This window comes from Emydura macquarii, unplaced genomic scaffold, assembly GCF_026122565.2.
Source record: "Emydura macquarii macquarii isolate MOO-44397 ecotype Brisbane River unplaced genomic scaffold, CSIRO-AGI_Emac_v2 contig_1644, whole genome shotgun sequence".
NCBI classification, from domain to species: Eukaryota; Metazoa; Chordata; order Testudines; family Chelidae; genus Emydura; species Emydura macquarii.
In genome coordinates, this window is record NW_027131781.1 from 8,734,855 (window position 1) to 8,755,802 (window position 20,948).

Consider the following 20,948-nt stretch of genomic DNA (forward strand, 5'->3'; position numbering starts at 1 on the left):
TAGGCACAAAATGAAGAGCGCAGAAATTGATGAGCTGTCTGCCCCCCATTAGGGCTGCTGCACAACAGAATGGTTGGATGTCAGTGTCGGAAATCAGTCTCTCGATCTGATTTCAGGGGTTGTGAGAGAGAGAGAATGTGAGATGCTAAGAATCTCTGGGACAATATCAGGATTGATGGGCCTGAAACTGATCCTACAGTACTTTAAGAAGCTGTAGACTTTGTGATGAAAAGTTCGTCAGCTCCCCGGAACGAATGGTGTGACATTGCCAGAGTCTAACATCTCTGTTGGGCTGCCAGGATGTGCTCAAGTTCTTGGCTCACATAGGTGCATCATACAATGCATAGCTCTGCCCATCTGCTCTGTTCTTGTGAGTAGAAAGGGGGAACTGAAACCACCTAAAACGGCTGCCATTGTAGTGCTTCAGAGACCAGGATTCTGGAATGCGTGAGCTGCCCTTGTGAATGGAGGAGAGAAGAGGGGAGTACTGCAATATGTAGATGCACATGTAGTGACTGCATGATTGCCAGTTAAACCGCATGTACGGGTAAAGTTAGGCAAGAACCAAGGACATTCTGTTCCAAAATCACAGATGTCTCCCAGCTAAACGAGATTTTCCTTAGTGGTTATTATGGTGGTGCTTAAGGACCAACCAAGAGTGGGCCCCACTGTGCTAGGCACTGTACAGACACAGAGTGTTAGACTGTTAACCTTTCAGAGCAGAGACTATCTAAATAGACAAGGCAGATGCAAGATGGGTGGGGTAGAACAAAGAGGCAGCAAATCTCATATCAGTGCCACGATTCTTTGGGAATGGATTTAAGGGGATGAGCCACGTGGAAAGAAAAGTAAGGAAAGTGGGACGAGGGGGACAAGGCAGGAGAGAAGAGCATATTGGGAGGCAGGTATGGAGTGAAGTGGAGGTGAAGAGATTGTGAGGGAGGGGAAAGGTTGGAGCAAACAGCTGATCAGCACAGGAGAGAGAAAGTCAAGTCAAAATCGTAGAGAGTTCTCTGAATGTTGCAAGGTCCCTGCTTCGGTTGCTTCTGCAGCAGCACCTACTGGCTGGAGTGACTGCTAGTTCCTCTGCAGCTTCCCCCTAGGCCATACGGTGGGGAGAGAGACACCATTGGAGTCCTCATTTCCCCATGTGTTTGTGTGTTTCCCCTGCACAGTTCTGGCTCCAGGGAGCTGCTGGATAGAGGGGTGGCCCCGGCTGGACCCCATTTTACCCACTCCCTACAGTGCAGCAGTCTGTGCTTTGACTGCTTCTGCAGCTGCTTCTACTGGGAATTAGTAATATATTTTTTGCAGGGCAGCCAGCGTAAACTGATACAATCACGTATTCTTGAGCAAGTCTGACATTCTGGTCAATAGATGTATGTACATTAGCTAGGGCACGTTCACCATTAAAAACAAAAGTGTCACTATAGAAGTGTTAAAGTCACTTTGTCATGCTGAAGCTGCCAGTGTTCAGAGTGTGATCTAGGATGTATATTTTTGGCCAGGCTTTGACTTGATTATAGACCATTGCTGGATTATTTATGGCTGGTTGTGGTGGTACAGAGAGGAGGGTTGTTTATACAATCTACTGTATTGTGGTCAGTTTGATTTAATGTACAACTGCATGTGAATAATTGCTTTAATTTCTGGGCACTTCATTCCTAGAAAAATTTTGATGAACTCAATGGAACAAACTGACTAAACTTCAGAGAACAGCAACAAAAGTGATTAGGGAGATGAATTGGCCTGTGAAGAAAGGACAACTACCAGGGATGTGTTAACAAATATTTGTAAACACCAAGACAAACTGTCTGTATTCAATAAAGCACTTGAGGATGTGCTTAAAGTTAAGCACATGTTGAAATCTCATTGACTTTAATGTGATTTAAGCACATGTATGTATGTGTGTCTTGCTGAATTTGGAGACCAAGGAAAGAGAAGAATTAAAGTCAGATCCTAATTCAATTGAAGTCAGTGGCAAACCTCCTGCTGAAATCAGCAGAAGCAGCCCTCACTTAGGATAACCAGCAAGATCTGACTAGAAAACAAGGGTCACACTGAAAGAAAGGAAACTTAATTTGAATATCAGGAAAAGCCTCCTGACAATTAGTTCTATTCTGCTGTGAAATAGACTCCCAAGAGAAGGGGCAGAAATTCATGATTTGAGACATTTAAAATGAGGTTGGCTGTTATGCTGGTAAATGTATAGTAGAGAACAAACTAACTGTGAGAGGGACTTGATGGAACCTTCAGACGTAAAGCTGGTCAGAAAATGTTTGTTTTTCCCTTTGATGCAAAATTTAAATGAAAGTGTTTTGTTTTCATAGACGTTTTCAACAAAATATTTTGACATTTCATGAAAAACAAAAACTAAAAACTTCAGTTTTCCGATAAAGAAAAAAATAGAGAAAGCAGATGCTGTTGTGAAAATTTTTGATTTTGTAAAAAACTCTGCTTTTTCTTTGGGGGGAGGAGGAGGGGGAGATTTGATGGAAAATTGGCAAGCAGCCCTACTGAAAGACCTCTATTTTGTATGATTCTATGGATTTTTCAATAGCATTTAATCTGTCATGTGCCCAAGTACTACAGCAGTGGGCATTTTATAAATGATTAAATACAAATCAATCAGGAGGAGTCTTTTGTAGGCTTTTTATTCTGCAAAGAAGCTAGATAACAGATTGATCTCAAGACAAGTTATTCCATGATTGAATGCTTGTGTATTCTTAATCTTTGGGTTCAATTTTTTGTCATTTTGAACTTACATTCATAATATACAAAGAGTGACTGGTGTAACTCGTGCAGAGTGAGGCCCTTACTTAATTGATCCGAACGTTGTAATTTTGGACTCTGGGGTCTGTACTTAACCATATCTCCTCTTGACTTCAGTGGGAGTTTAGCCTGGGTGATGACTTCAGAGTAAGGGCTTGAAGTGCTGGGGCAAGCTCTAATACTTTCTGACAGTTTTACTGAGAAGTAGTTTGGTCCAGTAGATAGGACGTTAGGCTTGAGTCACTGTTTAAGCCTCAGCAGCACACAGACCCTTAGTTAGTATCTGTCTCCATTTTGTACTGGGCCTTTGCTTTGTTGGTAATGCAACATTAACCTGAGTCTCTCTCCCTGAGTTTGGCAGTCCCTTGGCTTCTACCAAGCACCTCCTTGGTCCTAGTTCAAACTTCTTTCTCTGTCGAATACCACACCCATGTCCCTTCCATGCAGGGTGGAGTTAATGAGCTCCACCTGCCACAGTTAGTCAGCACAAATTAATTTGACACTCTAGCACTAGCTAAGGGGGTCAGTCGACAGAAGAGCCCTGCCCCCTGGGGGCGGAGTCATTAAGGCTTTGCGCTTTTAAGAATTTTTCTGATTTTAGATTTTAACCTCAACAGTTTCCCTTCAAACCTGCTACAGTTCATGAGTGAATTCTAATCAATATAGTATGTGGCAGTCTGAAGATTACTGGTAGTTGTCCAGTAGTCTAGAACAAATAAAAGAAAATAGTACTATTTTATGCCTCCTATAGTCAACCCATATGGAATTCACTTTCTTGGGGATTCAGGAGTGTCTGGATTAGAACCCTGAAGCGGGACTGGGATCCCGTGGGTCCCATAGGAACCGCTGCCATAATAGCGGGAACAGATAAAATGTACTTTGTTGCAGGCGGGATTGGATGGGCAAAAATACCAGACTGTGATAATTTGCAGGAAAACACTAAATGTCTCGTCAGTTTGTCATAAACAGAATTTCAGCAATGTAAAGCAACTTTTTTCTTTTTTTAAATAAAGGTTTTAGTGCTTAAATTTAAGCTAGGGATAGAAGGAGTTTGATGTCTGTTATAACAGGAGTTAAAGTATTTTTTTACATGGTTTAAGCAAGATTTGTTTTATTCTTGTAGTGGTAAAAATTTGGTAGGATGGGGAGAGTCTCTCTCGTGTGATTTGTGGGATTTAAGGTTTTTACAGGTGGGATTGGGATAAAAATGCAAGAAACAGTGCGCGAGCAGGTGGAAGTGGGTATTGCGGGGCAGGTGGGACAGAAGCGGGATTAAAAAAATAGTCCCACATAGGGCTCTAGTCTGGATTTAAAAAAAGGGCTGGATAACTTTCTGACCATTAACACTGTTTTGTAGCTATGGAAGTTAAGATGATATGACCTATCAAACCTCACACTTCAAGGCATCATTTTAGCACATGGGGGGTATCGTTAGGTATCGCATGGGAGGTATTGTTGTGTTGGGAGCCAAGAAGTGATTTAGTATCTTCCCCATGACCAATATTGGACAGTTGGATTGGCAAGCTATACAGGGTGTGCGGTCACTTTCTTCTGAAACTGACAGTGGCCACTTGTAGAGGCGGAATATCAGACTAAATGGACCTACAATATGCTCTGATGAAGTACGGAAAAATCCTATGGTCCTAGAAATATTTTGAGTTCAATTTAAAAAAAAAAAAAAAAAGGGATTTGCCAGGGTAGCCAAAGCTAAAAGAACATGCTCAGATTGCTTCTCAGAATGTTTACCCCAGCCTCCTAGCTACAGACCTGGTAAATCTTTTGGGCTGAATTTCCTGCATTTTCAAAACTGATGGCAGCAACTAGTGTGATATGAAGAGCTAGAGCGTAGAAACGGCTATATTTAGAACCCTAGCAGGTGTTAACAGAAAAGGTCTTGCTCTTGGGAAGTTGTCTTCCCTTTCTTTGACATCATTTTCGTCTCAGTACAAGTATATTTGTCAGTCAGTTATAAGCTGTGCTTGTGGACTACGGGGAGGGTAGTGAGACTTACTGCTGTGTTTGTGACTAACTAGCCATGCAGATTTTTATTAGTAGTTGTAATTGTATTTATCAATAAAAGTATTCAGGTCTTGTGAATTCAATGGAAACGTTCCCAATGAAGGTTCTGTGATTCTAACTATACAGTGTATTACTGTTTATTGGCTTGAATAGTGGTTTATCTTTTCATTTATCGGTTGTAAGAGTGAGCTATTTTACTGTGTACTCCCAGGAAGCCTGTGTGATGTTAACACCAGTCAGTGCTACCTGCTCCCTGTTCTGGATACTGCATTTGTCCGAAGAAAGTTCAGAAGGTGTGGCCTAGGGATGAAAATACTGCATGATTTCTGTCAATCTTTTGTGACCGAAGATGCCTTGGGGATCAGCTGCCCTATTTCTGCTGACATGTACCGAGGTAAAACACTTGATGCGGAAACATTAGGTAAAAGGTCATGCATAATTTATGCATTTCATAAAAATATTGGAGGAGGCTTCTTGGCTGCAGGAGAGTTCAATGCATTGGAGTGAACACACATTTTTTATTTTCCTGTGGGGAGGAAATCCACTATTTTTATAAGATATTGAAATTTAGAATGGTAGTTTGGTATTTACACTCTTACGTAATTATATCCAAGAAATGGAATAACAGCATTGGAGTCAAACAATGAATTATCAACTGGCTGTTTGACAGGAAAGAAAATGAAGAAATTGTGTGCGTGCCAGTATGCACACACCATACTCGTGTTACATTTGTGGTCTCGATACTTTTGTGATAAATTGCATTTATCGGACACCATACCTGAACTGTGCCCACTAATCCCCCTTGCAGATACTATTTCTTTCATTCCAAATCTCCGAGCAACTTTTGTAACAGCTGAAATACTTTTTTAAAATATTAGTTATAATTTTCACTCCTGTCCAGTTGGTTACACAAGCAAAGCCTGGAGTTTCAGGTGGAAGCTTACATAAAATAGCTGTAATAATAAAATGATTTTAAAAATCTCCAAAACATTTATAAAATATCCCTTTGTTAAATATGTGGCATAAAGCATATACCTGATCATATGGTGTGGCATAAGGGTGGGTCTTACTGCAACTTGTTTGGGATGTCTTTGTTACCCACTCATGTTTTTAGTCAGCCCTAATTAATGCCAATAAAACTTTTATTCACTCTAGTCTTTCTCAGTCCCTCAGTACATGCAGTTGTACGCTGCTCTGTTTGTCTGAAATGTATATATCTGTATACACCATGCACAGCTAACACATAGATAATTGAGCATATTACACATTCACATCTCTCCCTCCTCACCCAGCTTTCTCTAGGGTACTGTGTCCTCTTAATGCAGAGGAAGAAATAATACAGATTACAGACTCCATTATTTTTCTTCATCCAACAAAACAGGGTTTCCGATGGCATGCATTGTATGGTTTATACATGCTGCATTTTGAGATTTGTTTGTAAGCACTCATGGTGCATCCTAAGAGTTAGTTTTTCATCTCTGGTAGGTTTGGGGCTAAGGTTAAGGGCTAGGACTGCGTGTCTGCCTGTGTTTGTAGAGTGCCTAGCAGAGTTGGGCTCTGATCCTGCTTGGGATCTCTAGGTCTCTCTGTAAACATAAATATTAAATACTAAGGGTGAAATCCTGGTCTTATTGAAATAAGTGGAAGTTCTGTTGCATTGGGCTGAGGACTGCAACCTGGTGCCCCCTAAATATCCTTTTACTAAATGTGAGCACTTCTCATTAACATTTCTTATATAATAATCCCACTCTGGGCTGTACAGGTCTAAAAAGGAGCAATAAAGCCATGACTGAGCATTTTGTTGTCACTGTACTTATCACTCCTGGAATTTCTTGCTGAAGAAATTGATTTGGCTTTTATCCTGGAGTAGAACTGATGACAATGATCACTCCTGATTATGAGGCAGATGTTTACTTACAAGATGATGGGATTTAAAAAAAGAAAACTACAAAATCCAGTTAAACATTAAAGATAAATGAGCTTTTCGAACTCTCTCCATGGTTTGATGAACTAGCTAGAGTGCAGGGACAAAGTGTATCATGAAGTGATCACGCATTATTATCTTAAACAACTTAACTTGACTCAGGAGACATGAGCAGGAGCTGATGGAAAGGTGATTGAGAGGGGTTTAAAAATACCTGTTTAATTTAGAAATGCAACACTTCATCACTCCTAACAGGATACACTAACAGCATAAATTCTGTTGGCAGTTTCCTCACTTCGGCTCTGCAACTTGCAATGGGGAAAACCTCCAAAGAAGACAGGTTTGGGTTTGATATGAATAAACAGCCCTAAATTTGGATACTTATCCAAATTATATGAATGTTCTGAGTCTACAGAATGCGGCTGGAATATGAATAGGACCAAGGTTTCACAAGGAAGTTATACTTTTACCTCAGCTACATCTGTTCTCTCTGTCAGTTCCTCCTGTTTCAGGCTTTTCTCACTCACCCCAGTAAGTAAAAGACCCCTGAATGTCCACCAGAAAGCAGTCTCACATTAGACAGTAGGACAGAGTTATCATTAATTTCTTCCCAGGAGTGTCCTGCTAATTAATGCTCACTGTGATTCTGCAGACCCCACTTGGTGTACATGCTATTATTTGTATACCTCCAGTTGTGTGCTGAGTATTCTAGAGATATGGTCCCAAAAAAGACTGTGATCTTGACATCACACAGATACAATATGCAATATGACCCGTGAGGCTCAAGTGCTAATTTTGTTGGTTGCATGAGTTTTTATTTACAGTGGTCTGATTTGATAACAATTTGCTGTAGGGAGAGATAAGATTTATTATGACTCTGTGAAGGAATGCATTTCAAAGAGGGACTTTAAAGGACAAAAGGATGGAATTTCATGCCTAATAAACATCTGTCTTCTCCTGCCTCTTAAAGTATGTTCTTTATTCATCCTCAGTGAGAAGATGCAGAATGGTTGCTAATATAACAACATCGATTCCCATTACAAACCCCCATGCAGTGACCCTTTAGCCCGTGTTTTTAAAAGGCTCCTGCCATACCTAGGCTCAATAGGGTAAGAAAAGAGCAGAGTGGGAGACTTAATTCAGCCTTTGTCTTTTTTTTGTTTGTTAGCTCCAGGCAGATTCTTAATATTATTCCGTTGTTGCTGAAGAAACTTCAGTTGCCTTGAATAGATGTTCACCATGCAGGGTACCTCCAGTCAGGTATAGGTACTCAAATCCCACAATGTTGGGCGCTGTGTAAGAGAGAATGAAGTGTGGGAAGAGAGAGAACACACCCAAATACAACACCTGTAAGAACATCCCAATGGCTGAAGCTTGGTGATACTGATACTGAACTCACTAATGCTTCCCCTTCTCTTACCCCCATCCCCTGCTTGAATTTCCTATTCAGTTTGCCAGAAATTCTTGCAGACCCACCCAGAGGAGCAGGAGCGATTGTGGGAGGTGGAGGCACCAGGGGACTGGAGCCAGCGTGTTAGTGTCTGGTTAAAGATTCAGCTGGAACCGGCCCTTTCAGAAAGTGAGTTACAAATAGTGCGGACTTCTCCTTGTCACGGTCAGTTATTTAAACTTCACAGTTAAAAGCTAAGTTTACTTACTGATGATAAAATTCTGCTGCTTCTCGTTTGCAGGCCATTTGTGGAGAAAGCGCTAAGCATGCAGTTCAGCACATTGTCTTTTTATTTGACTCAGAGATGACAGATACCTCTCAACTCTCAGGGTGGGTGGCATATGTGCAAAAAGTCTATGGTTAGGCCCCAAAGCTCTAGTATGTAAAAAATGCACAGGTGCATTTAAAAGCAAATAGAAAGCATTTCTAGAGCTGTGGGGATATGAGTTACCGAATTCACTGTTCAGAGGCAATTTTCATGCCATTCCATTACATAAACTTTAAGGTTCCTTCTTCTTTTGTGTTCAATTGGGGAAAAATAATCTGTGTTCCTCACCGTACAGCCCATTACTTGGTAATCCTCAAAAGAGGACCCAAATATCTAGTAAACAGGGCTAGGATTAGAGATTCGGAGATAATGAAATCAAATTATAGAGACTCCGAGGGCTACTGAGAAAGTGCAGGGCTGGCATAAGTGGATGGAACTTCCATTGCAGTGCATTACACCAGGGCGACAATCAGCCCACTGCATTTAGATTGCAGAGCACCATATTTGGGTCACAGAAATGGGTTGGTTTGTATAATCAGAAAAGGAACCAGTATGACTTAAGGACAATATGTCTAGCTTCCTTAAAACCTGCTGGCAGTGCCACTCTCTGATACTAATCCAATCCATGGAGAATGTAGACATCCACTCGATGGGGTGCAGTTGCAGGATTCAAAGTTCCTCATAAAGGGCAAAGTCCTGCTTTGTCAGAGCCTCTTCCCTTCCACTCCCCACAATAATATCCAGGCAGCAGCAGACTAGGAAACACGCATCATGTTTTCTTAAGAGCTCATAGGAGGACCTTGCTAATGCGCCTCCTGTGTTCCACAGACCTAAGGTCGTCCGTTCAGATGGCTTAGTGGTACAGCAGGCCCCTAGTCTGCCTTCATACTTACTACAGTCAGCAGCAAGTCCTAAGGAAGGACTTGTACCTTTCAGGGTGAGCAGAAGAGAGTGCTGCCGAGCAAATTGCCCCCATGCCTTCCCTGATCTATTCTGCCCCATACAAGCAGGATGGCTTGGGGACCCTCAGTTTAGCCACTGCATTTCCTCTCCTCACCAGACCCCATCGGAGAGAGAGGCCAGGATTTTGCCCCACGCTGGCTCCAATACCATCACAGTTACGTGGTCTTCCAAGTTCCTCTTTTGTTTTAAATTTAAGCTAAGAAGAACGGGTGTTGCTATTTCCTGTAATTAGTCATACTCAGTTCAGTTTGCTTATGGCAACTGAGTGGGGCTAAATTCAGGTCAGCAGACGGACACCGGGTGCTGGGAGGAGGATCACTTCCTCTTATTTTCTTGGCCTTCACAAACTTTTTACAGAGCTATTCAATGAGACTCCACCCAAAAGGGAGTCATTAAAATTCCAAATAAGACCCAAGAGCTGCCTTGGGCAGTTTTGTAAGTGCATGGAGATACCTGTATTTGTGGAGGGAGGAGAGGAAAAGTGTATAACATATGAGTCCCTTTTTCTCTAGACTCTGAGCTGTCATGTGATCTCTGCAGCGGAAAATGGTAGAAGCAAGTTAGCTTGGCAATAAATAGTTAGTAAAATATGCTTTTAAAAAAAAATTCTCAGGTTTTGGCTCTCAGTTCATTAGCGATTCCTTTCCTAGTGTGTGAATGTGCTGAGTTGGCTTTAACTTTGCCATCTTCGGTGGAACCGCACACTACCATAGAAATCGTGTGTTTAAAACAATAAAGTGTGTGTGATATCTGTATTATTAGATATACATATATATAAAATCTGTGAGTGTGTGTGTATATATGTATGTATATAGCATGAGCATGTATGTGTATCTCCCAGAGCATGGTATATTACATATACAGAAGTTAATGTAAAGGGGAGCATGGGACAAATAGTACATACTACCAGGAGAGGGACAGCTTCCTCAACTCTCGCTGAGCGTGGAGGAAGTGCTGATCCTCTTGGCTGGTGAGGGAGCAGCAGCAGAACTTTATGCGGCACCACGCTTTCTGCTAGTAGTTGGAAAGGCAGAAGCTCCTCTCAGCTCGGGTGCACATTATCCATCTCCTCTACAGAAAGATCTGTCCCCCCAGTGGTTCCCCATCCCTGCTAAGGGAAACCGGAATTGGAGCCTATGTTACCAGCACCATGCTTTTGCAGGCGAAAAGAGAGGTGAATGATACATTGTGGAATGGAGCACTTGAGGTGCCCTTACCCAACTCTACAGAGATGTTTGCTTGGCTTATTTAAGGACATAAATGTCTTTTGGATCTATTTCTTCCCGTTTCCCCTTCCCCCGTGCTGCATCCTGTCAGCACAAGGCAGTGTTGCTCATCATCATCACCAAGTAATGTTGGGACATGTGACAACAGCCACCAAAATTAATGAGCTTCCCATCCTGTTCTGATCTTGAATTTCTCTATCCCTTTCCACTGCAGAAGAAAGCTACTTAATAACTGTAAGTGTGCAGCTCGTCTGTTGCATGCTATGTTGTTTTTCAGAGAGTTGGGGAATAAATTCTTGTCATATAATGTTGTAGGGCTTTTACAGCAATATGTGTTCCCAAAAGGTTCCCACAAAGGAGAGACCAGAATTGTAATTTTGCAAGGATATAGAGCTTCATCTAGTGGCAGCACAACTGAACTACAGCACTCTGTACACCAGGAATGGTACATAGGTTTGGGTATGCACGCATTTGTAGATATGTGTGAGAGGAGAAACCTAGATTGATATGTTCTTTTCAACATGTTTATTGAATTTTTATCAATATATAGCTATAAAAAACAAAAGCTCTTTGGTGCATCAGTACACGGAACTGGAAGTAGTCACTATACATTTATTTTTGTTTGAAAAATCAGCCAAAGTTCATTTATATCAAATAGTTCCAGTGACAGAGGAGCAGCAGCACTTGCCTACAGAGGATGACTGAGACTGTGAAAGTAATTTAAAATGAATATGTAGCAAGACTCCTAGGTGCTGAACCAATCAGGCTCTGAAATCAGCAATTCTAGCGTAACTGAGTGAAGGAATGGAAGGTCTACAAATATAAAATGAATGTGGAAAGATAAAGTGCGGGAGGTGTTATCTTTTAGTGGAACAACTTCTGTTGGCGAGAGAGACAAACTTTGGAGCTTACAGAGAGCTTTTCTTCAGGTCCATGTGCTGAAGAAGAGTTCTGTGTAAGTGCCAAAGCTTGTGTCTCTTATCAACAGAAGTTGTTCCACTAAAAGATATAACCTCCCCAACCTTGTCTCTAATATCCTGGGACCAACATGGCTACACCACCGCTGCATGTGAAAAGATAAGCAGACTATATTTGGACTAAATTAAATGGGAAATAATTGCTGTCCAGGCTTTATGGGAATCACAAAAAGTACTTTTATTGTCTAAAAGGGAACTTACAGACCAGTGAACTCTCTGAGAAATGGATTACATTTAGCGGAACAAACTTTCAACCTAAGGGTAGAAAGGTTTTCAATGACATTTTAGTGCAGCTGTTCACAAGGAATGTTCTGAGATTTTAGCACTTTCTGGGAATAGGATAGTGACAGCTTAAGGGCAGTGTTAATGATTTATTTTTCTGGTCTCGCTGTTCTCATTTTACTCCAATTAATAGTCAGAAAATCAGATTCAGTCAGAGCTAATTTGTTGGGCACTGGAAACATTAGACGCCGTGCTTCAGTCTCAACCATTACAATTCTTCTAAAATAATCAGAAAGGATGGAGGTGGACAGTCACCCAAAAATTAGCCTCACATGCTGTTGTTTCATATAAGGACCCTTTATGTCAAGATAGTGGAGGCTCAGAAATGCCAAGTATAATTAAAAACATTTTCAGATGTAATTTATACCTGGGAAGAAGTGCGGGTGTGGAAAATGAGGGCTAAATGTTCAAATGCATCTAAGGCACTAGCAGATGTATATGTTTGCAGGTGGACGATGCGATATTTACATGTAGAAAATTTTACGTGTGGAAGTGCCAGGTATGGGATTTTTGCACATTCAAATGGATGGACCTATAAATATTTTGGGTATGGGAGGCTGTCAGAAAATGGAGCTCTTGTGACCAAACCTATGCATTTATCTTTTGTGACATTGTCACCCATTGCACAAGGTTCTTTTTTGTTACTGGGCTGGGTTAATTGTCAAAATTGGGGGGAGAGGGACTGAAATTGTTCTAGGACTCTTGTAAGTATTTTTTTGATAAACTGTTGCCATGGAAGTTGTACCAACATTCTTTCATTATGATCTTTCCCTCAGAAAACAGAGTTCCTCAAACTGCGTCAGAGGAAGAAGGGGGCTGTCATGAAGAGAGACCTCAGGGTGCGGAACTCAGACATTTAGATGCAGGCCAGATGGATGAGGTGCAGTGATTAATTTGTTATTTTATGATACACTTTTGATAATCATGTTGTCCCTGCTTAGTGAACCAGGGGGGAGGGAGGGCTAAACAGGAGAGATTGACACACACAACCATGGATGATCTTCTGTCATTGGGCCGTTGATTTATGTGGCTAATCAGTAATCGCTCTCAGGACTAGGTGATGAAAGAACCATCATAATTTAAAGTTTTTTACTTTGCTTCTTACTGAGGTATATGAGCTATAACAGCTGGAACACACAAAACCCAAATTATGAGCTCTGCAGTGGCTTTCTGAACTGACCTGCATACATGCACTCCTACACAGTAGGTGGAGTGGTAACAACGCCTGTACTGAGGTTGCTTAGCACTTTGCAATTATAACTCCCTCTTTTTAATTGCGTATATAGGGGGTCTGCCTACACAGAGCTCATTGCAGGAGCATGCCCTAAAATGATCTTGGCAATTTGAATGGACCAGTTCTCCATAAACACAATAAAATTTACTCAAGGAAACAAGTCAAAATAATGAAGCTCTTCAAATAATAAATAAGGAGCGAGTCAGAAACAAAGCAAAGAGTAAAATTTAAGAGCCATGGTTATTGTGCTTACTTCTCTCCTTTAGGTTGCCACCCAACAATTACTTAAACTAAATCAATTTGTTGTTTTCTTAATACTGACAGCTCTGAATATGTGTGCAGAACAGCAGGGATCTGTTATATACAAACCAAATGGCTATGTTTTGAAGTCCCTTCTGTTTATAAGGGCATCTCGGATTAGGAGCCCATCATTGCTTTTACACTGTCCGTATATAGCTTTCATAACACCAGGATGATCCTTGTGTTTTGGTTCTAATTTCAGGGAGGTGAATGCATTCCCAATATTAGGAAAGTGGCACAAGAAGCCAAAGACAATAAAGATAACACAGCAGGAGAAGCAGGGACATTACACCTGCAAATTCCCAGGGAAGAGGACTTTAGTCAAGATGCAGCTGATATGCAGCAATGTAAGGGATCCAGGAAAAGAGCAAGCACAGTGGGCCTGCTTGAAGAGAAGGGTGCTAAGCATCTCCGAATGTTGCCCTAATTGCTTCACTCAAGGAACAAGATTCACTGTGCAGTCATAAAAGACTAAAATAATCATAATCTTTAAACACACTAAGATTTCTCCGGATTAATTAGGAGTGTTTTGCAAGGCAAATATTCTGAATCTTGGGTGCTTTTTTAAATAACCCTATTGTTCTTCTAATTGTCCTTTTCTTTTCCTTCCTTCCAAGAAATTAAATAGTAGTCGAGCCTAGTTATTTCCTTACTCTGAAAAGATTTTAATGGATCGCGTGAGATGTCTAGAAAGGAGTAATTAGGAAGCTTGTAGATACTGATGTAAGAAGATATTTCTATGGAAACAACAGCCTGTATTATGCGAGGGAGATACCGCAACACAGGTTGGTATCAGAATGACAGCTGTGTAACCTCCCTTTCAAAAAGAACAATTGATCTGGAAATTCTTTCAGCTGAGCTTTTCCAGCAGAAAAATGTGCCTTAAGCTATAAAGTGGATGGGGAGGAGGGACAAAAACCCCATGGTCTACCTCAATGTGGAAGTTTGCTACGGAGACACAGAGAGAAAGCTACAGTGCATAAATTGCCTTTAAGTTTAGACACTGAGATCAAATTGTATATATAATTTAAGTCACAAATGCAGGAACTTTGTGTGCACTGCTTATCTCATATATTGTATTTCATGTAGACAAGCTCCTAATGCTTTGCAATAAAAGAAAATATAGTGATAATGCGTCTCACCAGCTTGCACAAGTTATGATGTGGTTAAAAAAAAAACCCTCCACCTTTCAGTGGCCTTGCAAGGTAGTGGGTGTGGTGTTGTACTAGCTTGACTTACTGATGTATCAGCAATGCTTTATTTACTAATACATAAGTCAATGCAAGGCAGTGCTTAATTCTATCCCTACAACCAGCCTCTGCTGCTGCACCGGTTGGATGTGTCGCTACAGTGGATGTTACATTAATGGTTGGACACTTAAAGGTTTTCAACATTTGTCATGGATCTAATGTTCCCTGTGGGTGAAATTCACCCCAGTGCACTGTTTGAACTTGTTAAGTTGGAATAAAAGGGATGGACAATATAGTATATGTGGAGTGGGGAGACATCTAATTGGTGAAATTAATTCCATACCTAGAAACTCTTGCAGTAAAACACGAAACATCAAGTGGTCAGTGTATTGAAGTTGAATTTCTGTTCTCCCCCTCTGGGGCCCAATGAGCCACATGCTGGTTTCCTAGTTGTTCCTGGATGATTTTTCCAAGCGTGAAAGGATTCTCTTCCTCTGCTTTTGCTGATTGAGCTCTTTATTTTCCAAGTAACACACCTTTCAGGAGAAATGGATAACAAGGTAATGGGCATATCCTAAAGGTGAGCCAAGGTTCAACTCTGATGGGACGAAGTTCTCTGTGTGTTGACAGACTGCAGGCTGGCTTGTAATTAGCAACAGCCCCGAAACTAGTAAACTCACTGCACTTTCTCTTACCACAGACAAAATGCCAGCTAACCACAGGTAACAATTCTCTTCCAGATTGTGTGATTTAAGGAGGTCCCATGTTTGGTTCATCTGCCCTTCCCATCAAATGAAGGAGACCAAACACAAGCATTGAAAACAAAGGAAGACAGAAACTAACCCATTATTTACACCCAATAGAGCATCACAGCTGGGGGTTCTGAGCTAGCAAACCAAGGGTGCCATGCTGCAGGCTGCATCTGTCTCAATGATAAATGCTACATAAGAAAGTAGGCTTGCTACCCATTCTTCTCCCCCTCACAGCATGCGTGTGCTTTCTGTCTCTCTCTTTGTAATCTGTATATTATCGGAGATATAGAACTACTACAAAAGGGTCTCTTTAGCACATCTGACTTAAAGGATGTCCCAGTCTGAGTACTAACCTCCTTTGTGTGCATTAAGGTTTCTGATGCATTTAGGAGTTAAGACCTGCAATTGATTCTTGGCTAGCCTTAACTGTTTGTGTATTAGAGTCTTACGTGATGCATTAGGGTAATGCGCCAGTCTTCCATTTTTGAGAACCATTTGTTCAGCTCTGTAGTCCATGTAGTTTGGTAATCTCAACTAGGGATGGGACTGAACTAATTTTTGTTCATTGATAGGTTTTTGTATGGTGGGTGTCAATGAGCACATCACATGCGGGAATGGATTTATCCTCGCAACAGTTCAGTAAGGTAGGGAAATATCTCGTTTGCAGCTACTGAACTGCAGCACAGAGAGGTGAAATGAAGTCACATGATTTCTGTGGCAGAAACAGAATATGCATCTCTTGAGTCCCATCTCAGGGCCTTAAACCAAAGTAACTGTCCTCTCATAACAGAACATCCAGCACAAAATTTGCCTTTCACTCAGGACTAAAACATTTTGCAGGATGGAGACCTGAATTGTTTAGAAAGAGAACACTTTGGTAGTGCTTGGAAGTTTGAATAAAGATTCAAAAGTTTGGATTAAGCATCCAAGCTCTTTGATGTTCATCTTGGCCCCTAAGCTACCCCCTAGTGGTGTCCACATCTCCATCATCACAACACAATTAGTGCTTCTGCTTAGGGGAGAGTGGAGAGGAAGAGTTGTGTGTGTGAGGACAGGACTGTTGGCAGATCTGAGGTGAAATTTGCCCTGAATTTGCCTCCTGCTAGTCCTTAGGAACATCAGGGCTAAAAATTCACCCAGAAATAAAACAGTTCACCTCTGAAGTAAGCACTAGCAGAGTCATATAGGTAGATACCCATGGTGGATGCCAACAAAATCAAGGGTCTGAAATGTAGATTCATAGATTCTACTATGATTATCTAGACTGACCTCCTGCATAACACAAGCCAGAGACTTCCACCAATTGATTTCTGCATTGAGCCCATAACTTCTGGTTGAAATAGAGCATGTCTTTTATTTAAAGTCTTAAAGTAATGAAGGATGCACCACATCCAAGGTAAATTGTTCTAATGGTTAAGTACCTTCACTTTTTAAAATGTGCCCCTTATTTCCAGTGTGAATTATCTAGCATCAGCTTCCAGTGATGGATCATATTATGCCTTTTTGGCTAGATTAGCATCCTGTACGATCAGAAATCTTCTCTCCATGTAGGCACTCACAGACTGTCATCGTCACCTCTTAACTGAAATAAATGGAGCCTCTTTGGTCCATCACCGGAAGGCAGCTTTTCCCAGACCTTGACTCAATCCTGTAGCTCTTTTCTGAACCCTTTCCAGTTTTTCAATATCCTTGTCGAAGTGTGGGCACTAGAAATGGACATACTAGTCCAGAAATGCTTTCCCTAATGCCATACACGGAGATCACACCATTCCTTGATATGCCGTTCTTTATACGTCCAAGGATTACTTTATCCCTCTTAGCTATGCTATTGCCCTGGAAGATCATGTTCAGTTGGTTACTCACCAGAACCCCTAAATTTGTTTCTGGGTCACTGCTTTCCAGGATACAGTCCTGCATCCTAGCAGGGGGAGCGTGAGCTAAGATGTGATACCAGTCGTATCTTTATACCACAGATCCCTAAGTGTCCTAACAATGAGCATGCACTGTAAAGTTTGAACAGGATGCCAAGAAATTTGGAGCTATAGATCATTCTCCATGCATTCCTCCTACAGCCAGAATTGTCACGGTTAGTACACGTTAATCCTGAGTTGGTGCCAGTATTTTATTTAGTATTACCACAAGGTGGCACCATAGTACAGCTTAAAAACTCCACAGTGCCCTAGCATGCTCTGCACGTGATGGTGCCAGGAATTCAAACATGATCTTGTTTTACCTGAGCTTTTAGCAGCATTACTGGAACACGGAAGGAATGAATAGGGTACAAAAGAGGCTGTCTAAGATAAAGTCACGGAGTCAGATTGAATACTCAATATACACGGACTGTGCCCTGTAGAAAGAAGCTTGACTTGAAGTTTTCCATGCCCTTCATAGTTTTCTCAGGCCTATCAGTGAATGATATCGAGAGATGCAAAATATACTTTGGAGCCTTCTGGCTACTTTCTCTAAAGTTATCACCTGATCAATAGCCTATTATGGTTGACAAATGCCCGAAATGTTGTATCTGTTTCTGATCCTTCCCTGCCTACCTCAGCCTTTGCTTCAGAAGTCATGAAAATGTTTGATTTGCTTGAATATAGTAACTACCCTCACCTAACGTGCTATGACTCCGAACTCTGTATGAGAAAGCAAAGATGGGGCGCCAGGGCCTTTTCAGGACAATTTTTTTCCTTAGCAACTAAACCTCTTTTGTGTCCATTCCATTAGGAGAAAACATGTTATGTAACCAGAATGATATAGTTAAATGAATAGTTAAATTCGAGTGTTATGGTGGATGCACTGACTGGTGATTCTTGCACCCTCCTTCCCAACCATCTTCAGATATTTAAGGCAGATATTTCAAAGTGAATAATTCTTTGCACTCTTATTACACTTTTTAACGTAAGGATCTTCAGCGATTTAGAAGCATAAATTGAGCTCCTATGAATTCAGCAAGTATTCTACCCATTTTTCATATGGGTCAGTTGACTCAGCGCGGTGAGATACCCAAGGTCACATGGTGAGTCAGTGGTGAACTTGAACTAGACTAACATCGCACCTTCAGCTTGTGCTACTGCCCAAATAAAAGGTACAATGTTGTGCTCAGAACAGAGTGTCCACCTTAATTGTGATTGATTTGTGTTGACCCATTTTCTTAAGTAAGGGGTGATCCAGATAGATCATTTAGCTCAATAACCAAATTGGGATGGTTTAAATATGAAAATATTAATCCATTAAATCACATCTTTGGTGTCCTTTGCTATGGATGAAGAAGGGAAGGGGAGAGTTTGAAGTTTTGTCTGCCTAACAGGATCGCTGACAAGATTTACGTATTGATGATGCTGCAGACCAAGAAGGAATCAATATTTCCAAGGAGAAAATCCTTTTCAGCTCATTTTTTCCCTTATACTTCTGCTGTTACAACCATCCAACATAATTTAAATGCACTGAAGACAAAACTACAATTTCATTACAAACCTCTTTGTTAGTTTTCACTTGTTTTCTGACTTGATGCTAAAGTCCCACTTTAATTACCTCTGTTTGCCTTAGCCTTTATCATTGTTCTATTGAGCTTTTCCATTGTGAGCTTATTTCAAGTTTTAATTTGACATGAAGGTATAGTTTCTTGAAGATCAATAATCTCCATCCAGAAAGATTCTTTTCTCCCATCCTCCTGGTGCATAGATGAAGTTGAACTTTTTTCTGTCTGAGAGGATCATCCTGGCTGAGAAATGTTTCATTTGTCGTGATCATAACATTTGATGCTGTAAATATATTTGAAGGTAAATAAATATCCTGCCATTGCTATTTGATTTGAAAGTTAATAACTCAGTCCCAAGGTATGTTAAAGTTCGGTGACCTGGAGAGAATGAGCACGCCTTGTCAGTATATGCAGCCTCTGGTCAGCTGGACTGACTTCCACTTAACTGAATTGGTTGCCTTTGGAGAACACCGATGCCCGGCATGTCCATAAACCTCACTGCATGGAAATAATAATCCCTCTCCCAGCTTTGTGCGACCTGGGGAGGCAGAGGGAGAAATACATTTTCCTAACAATTGTTTAGACTGGCTAATTTTCCAAGTTATTTTGTTTAATTTTTTTTGTCTTGGTCGGCTCTTTTGGTGACTATCTTAACTAAGATGCATCTAAAACATCTCCAAACTGCACAATATTAAATAACATCCCGATTCCACGCTTCCCCCCCACCTCCAGATTCTGGGGCTGGTTCAATCGCTTTTAAAGCTCTTTCTCTGGTGCTGTCTGCAGAGCCCATCTGCTGTAATGCAGGCTGAAATGCTGCTTTTATCCTACTTTGTGTAGATGGCTGGTGGGTAAATCAATTGGAGTGAAAGGCTTATATTGTCTCTCTTTTAGCTGCATGTCACAAGCACAAATATCTTCATTTTCATCCTTTGCTTGGAGGAGGCCAAAGCCTTTGGCACAAGTCACTTCTGCTAGTTTGACCTCCTTTGTGTGTATGGAATGGTGAGGAGTAGCTCTGCGAAATACTGAACAAAACTATCAGAATAGCAGGAGAAAAGGTCAGGAAGGGATCCTGCTCCCTGTAGACATCAGAAGCTTCTGTAAGAGATATTGAGCATGTCCTGCCTACGCAGTTAAGTTGTCAGAGACACCAGCACCTACAGGTAAGAAATACTCTTGGGGGAAGTCGAATGTATTTCATTGTACACTGCTGCCAGGCTGGAGACGGGAGGGAGGGATGAACGTTTGGGGTGGCCGGAGCCAAGTGCTTTGGTCTCTAGTAGAAGGATGAGGCTATGCTCTTTCCAGGTGTGGCCCTGGGTTCGTGGAGTGATATTGCAGTCTTGGAGGAGAGTGCTGATGTACGGGAAGATGGAGTCGTACCAAAAACAGAGCTAGTACTAGACAGAAGCAAATGCAATGGTCTCTTGGGCCTCCATGATTTTGCCTGTCCACAGGCTTATGCTGATTTAGCAACTCAGAAGCTGGGCCAATCTCTCACTCAGTGGGACTAGAGAGGGAGGTAATTTTTCCTCTTCCTTCTCAGCAATGGGGTCTGAAGGGGATGTAACTGTTGCTGGTTTTTTGTTTTATTAAAGCAACTCGGAGCCCTACTTATATACTGGGACCCCCATTGTGCTAGGCACTGTACAAACACAGAACAAAAAGACACCTGCCCCAAGGAATGTACAATCTAAGTGGATGACCTGATATCTCACTTCTTGTCCTCACCCCACTGGACAATTGGGGCAATCGGTTAGTCCAACCTTGGGCAAACAAAAAAGGCACAGTCACTGGAAATGCATGGAGGAAGCCAGCGCTCAGTCGCTTAGGGCCCCGCAGTGCCAGTGTAAAACACCCCCTTGTTCTGGAGGTTTGATACAAGAGTATATATGCAGAGCTGTGGATCTGTGTGACTCAGATCAGAAACAAGCAACTTTGCCGAAGCCCAAAGATGAACCCAAACCCAGGACAGTAGCTGATTGGGGGAGGACATGAATTTAGTCTTGTTTTCATTGTTACAGATGTTTCATAGTCCCTTGGTTTCATCTGCCTTTCTCACGCATGCTTCTGCTTCCACTTGCTTGTAGTGCATTCCGAATCGCATCCC

General features: G+C 41.5%; 1 protein-coding gene across 6 annotated transcripts in view; it reads left to right on the forward strand.

Moving 5' to 3' along the window:
* The window catches only part of LOC137158067 (protein FAM169B-like), a 48,844-nt gene extending 34,158 nt beyond the window's left edge, over positions 1–14,686 (forward strand). For 3 of the 6 annotated variants that reach the window (XM_067555619.1, XM_067555617.1, XM_067555620.1), the window contains 4 exons: positions 5,003–5,185; positions 8,166–8,294; positions 12,658–12,761; positions 13,618–14,686. In XM_067555619.1, coding sequence (XP_067411720.1) covers positions 5,003–5,185; positions 8,166–8,294; positions 12,658–12,761; positions 13,618–13,842 — 641 coding nt within the window. In that variant the 3' untranslated portion in view covers positions 13,843–14,686. The remainder of the gene's footprint in view (positions 1–5,002; positions 5,186–8,165; positions 8,295–12,657; positions 12,762–13,617) is intronic. The other 3 variants (XM_067555621.1, XM_067555622.1, XM_067555623.1) reach the window with 3 other exon arrangements.
* Positions 14,687–20,948: the final 6,262 nt, after the last annotated feature.